The 3,325-nt window shown below is 41.1% G+C and overlaps 1 protein-coding gene across 1 annotated transcript in view; it reads right to left on the bottom strand.

Annotated features, from left to right (window-relative positions):
* The window catches only part of LOC107573505 (deleted in malignant brain tumors 1 protein-like), a gene marked incomplete at its 5' end in the record, with an annotated part of 22,907 nt that overhangs the window by 4,310 nt on the left and 15,272 nt on the right, over positions 1-3,325 (bottom strand). The window contains 4 exons of the mRNA XM_016259942.1: positions 208-396; positions 473-796; positions 2,632-2,946; positions 3,102-3,320. Of these exons, the coding sequence (XP_016115428.1) occupies positions 208-396; positions 473-796; positions 2,632-2,946; positions 3,102-3,320 (1,047 nt within the window). The remainder of the gene's footprint in view (positions 1-207; positions 397-472; positions 797-2,631; positions 2,947-3,101; positions 3,321-3,325) is intronic.

The following is a 3,325-nucleotide window of genomic DNA, read 5'->3' as shown; positions in this document are numbered from 1 at the left end:
CAAGGGACATAACATCTTTCAGTGAAACATATCAGTGTGAAAACAACATTTAAGCCTCACAAATCATGTTAAACTCTTTCCATCAGCTAAGTGTAGCTTTTCTTAAACATTAGTTTACGCACGGCATATAAACATTGTGTTTAAAGAAACATGACTACTGAGACCATTTTACATCATTTAAATATCATCTCACTTGAGCAGGTGAACCAGGACCAAACCAGGCTGGTACCTGCTGGTTACTGAGGGCCACTCCACACTGCAGCTGTCTGCACACCACATGAGCATCTTTAATATCCCAGGAGTCATCACACACTGTCCCCCATGAGCCGCTGTGAAAAACCTCCAGCCTCCCTGCACAGTCTCCCCCAGAACCCACCAGCCTGATGGACCCGCGACCTGATATTCAGAGAAAGAAAAACACATTATTGACCACGAACAACTGAAGAATCTGTCCAGATGTTGTTTTTCTCACCAAGGCAGGTGATTGACAGCTGTTGTGTGGAGCTGCAGTTGAGAGTTTGTGGAGGGCTACAGTTCCCCAGATGAGCTTCACTCCCAGAGCACTGGAAGCCCGTCACACACTCATGACTGTGTTCAGGACTGGATGAAGAGGAGCCATAGAAGTTCAGCACAGAGCCACAGCCCAGCTGTCTGCAGACCACAGAGGATTCAGTGAGACTCCAGGAGTCCAGCAGAACTCTCCTCCAGACCCGATGAATGAACACTTCCACCTCCCCCTCACACTGTCTCTCTCCAGATAACCGCACCAGACCATCATGGAGAGCCAGAGAGGAATCTGAGTGAAAGATGTGACATTTTACTAAAATACTGCAAATGTGTTAATGACCACAGAGGAACATTTATATAATAAGTATGCTTTATATCAATATTATACTTTATATAAGTAAATTCGAAACTTAAATGACACAAGCATAAATCATCATTCTGAAATGCATAGGGAATAAATATTGTATTTTGAATAAAGTTTCCATTAGCATAATGTCAGTCAGGGCCATCGGTAATGGGGTGAAAGGTGGTGACGATTTTAGGGGCCCATAGCTGGGGGAGGTCTCAACCGATTGGCTGAGGCCAGCCTAAGAAGACGCTCAGGAAAGTTTACTGGCCACTGCTGCGCATGGTCAGGAAAGCTTATTATTTGCACGTGTTTTTAAGCCTTGCCAATTTAAACATTCAAAAGAGTTTTAAAGCATTCAAACACAAGACGCGGAAAACTCAACTGACTACTCGCGCGCGGTGTTAAGAGAACGCAGAGAGCCGCCTCACGGACAGCAACACCGAAACGAGCTCTCTTTCGCGTACTCCTGCACCTGAACGAACAAATACAAAATGAAAGAGCCCAATTCAGCACACGCGCGCGGTGTTCTGTGCGCACGCAGAGAGACGCGTCTCAACCCGCTTGAACACCGAATGTGCCTCTTCTTGCTCTTGTACAAACAACAAATACATACACAATTATATCAAAATACCCGTCTTGGAGAGTATCCTCGAAAAAACTGTAGGTTATGTCTAAAGTGAAAGTAAACAGTGGAGAAGAAATCGGATGTATATCATTAGAATGGGTGCATTGTCTCTTAAAGTGACCGCGCCTAATCTACAAACTGCAGTCGGTGTCCTTAATGTTAATCCAAGAAAATGGAAGAAAGAAAATCACTCACTGCTCTTGACTGAATTACTTTGTTGTTTTCACAAGAATTAATCCACAGTCAAACCAAGAATTATTCAGACACCAGATATAATTTTTGATTTTTTTTCTATGGGTGCAGGACACTACAGGCTAGATCATTTATGTAAGTGAGTATAAATAAAGTAAACTGTGACATATTATACCTAAAAATTCTTCATACAGTGGACTACCAGTAACATTTATAAAAAAAAAAAATTGGGACCAAAAATTATTCAGACACTTTGACCTGACCATGTTTTGCTTAAGTGTTTTTTCTTTAATAGCTAAAGACTGAACAAAATTAAGTTGCTTGGTAATTGGTCAACAAAGTATTTGTCACGTCCAAGGACTGTTCTGTGTGTTTTGTTTTGTGCTCCTGAAGTTGTTCCTATTTTTGGATTATTATTAAAGATTGTTGAAGTTTATTCTACGTCTCCTCGTTCCCTCGCTCCAGTAAATTGTGACAGTATTGATAGTTGTGTAAATATTGTCATGCTAACAGTTGTCTGAATTTTTGGTTGATTGTAATCCATTACATACCTTTCTATCAAAGTTATCTGACATTATCAAGCTGAATTTGTTCTGACACAGTTTAACTCGGAGTTCTTGTCATATTTTATTACCATTTTCTAAACTATAGCAAATAAACTGTGATAATGTGAGAAATGTTGAAGGTGTCTGAATAAATTTTGGTTTGACTGTATATTTAATATTTACAGTGAAGACTATGCAGTGCTATTTTACATTTGATTATTCGGTTTCTGTACCTGGACACCTACAATCTTGAAAAAACGTAAACATTGTGTAAATAGCACAAATAAATAAATAGAACGAACATACAAATTAAACAATTTCAAACAGGGCCCACTGGTACAACCTGCACTGGGGCCCCGCAAACCCCAGCTACCGCCCTTATGTCAGTAAATGTTACAGTAATATGGACTCACTAGAGCAGATGACTCCAACATCTCGACTATGAGAACATTCAGCTCGACTCCATGAAGAGATGGAACATTCTGAGAGTTTTGTTTCATTCCCGTCACAATCAAACACATCAGCCCAGATTTCACCACTTCCCTCTCCAAACCAGTCTGATCCCACAACAGACACAGCAATCCCACAATTCAGCTGTCTACAGAGGACACTGGCAGCTCTCATATCCCAGCATGCATCACACACTGTTCCCCATTTACTGAGGAACTGAAGCTCCGCTCTTCCAGAACAAGAGTCTGAACCGTTCACCAGCCTGAGATCAGTGTAACCTGGAGAAAGAACACAGAGCTTATCTGTTATTCTCATGTTCTTAGTTCTGTTTAATACAGTCACTCGAGGCTTATAATGATGGTACTGATCAACCAATTAAATTTTAGTATATTTAACAATTGGATTTGTTAAATAAACAGGTTAAACATTTTACCGGAACATATCAGTCCAACATCATTTTCATGGGTGCAGTTTATTTTATGTGAGGTTGATGATGGACAGCGTTGAATGTGTGATTCGTCTCCTCTGCACTGAATCTCTTGTGTCCACATCTGAGTGTCTCCTTTACCAAAAGCAGCTGCTCCCAGCACCTGTACAGGAGCCCCACAGTCCAGCTCTCTACACACAACCTCTGCATCCTGCTGGTCAAAGGCAGCG

This window comes from Sinocyclocheilus grahami, unplaced genomic scaffold, assembly GCF_001515645.1.
Source record: "Sinocyclocheilus grahami isolate Dianchi unplaced genomic scaffold, SAMN03320097.WGS_v1.1 scaffold1963.1, whole genome shotgun sequence".
Taxonomy (NCBI): Eukaryota; Metazoa; Chordata; class Actinopteri; order Cypriniformes; family Cyprinidae; genus Sinocyclocheilus; species Sinocyclocheilus grahami.
The sequence above is the reverse complement of the archived record's forward strand: the minus strand, read 5'-3'. Positions and strand labels throughout refer to the sequence as shown.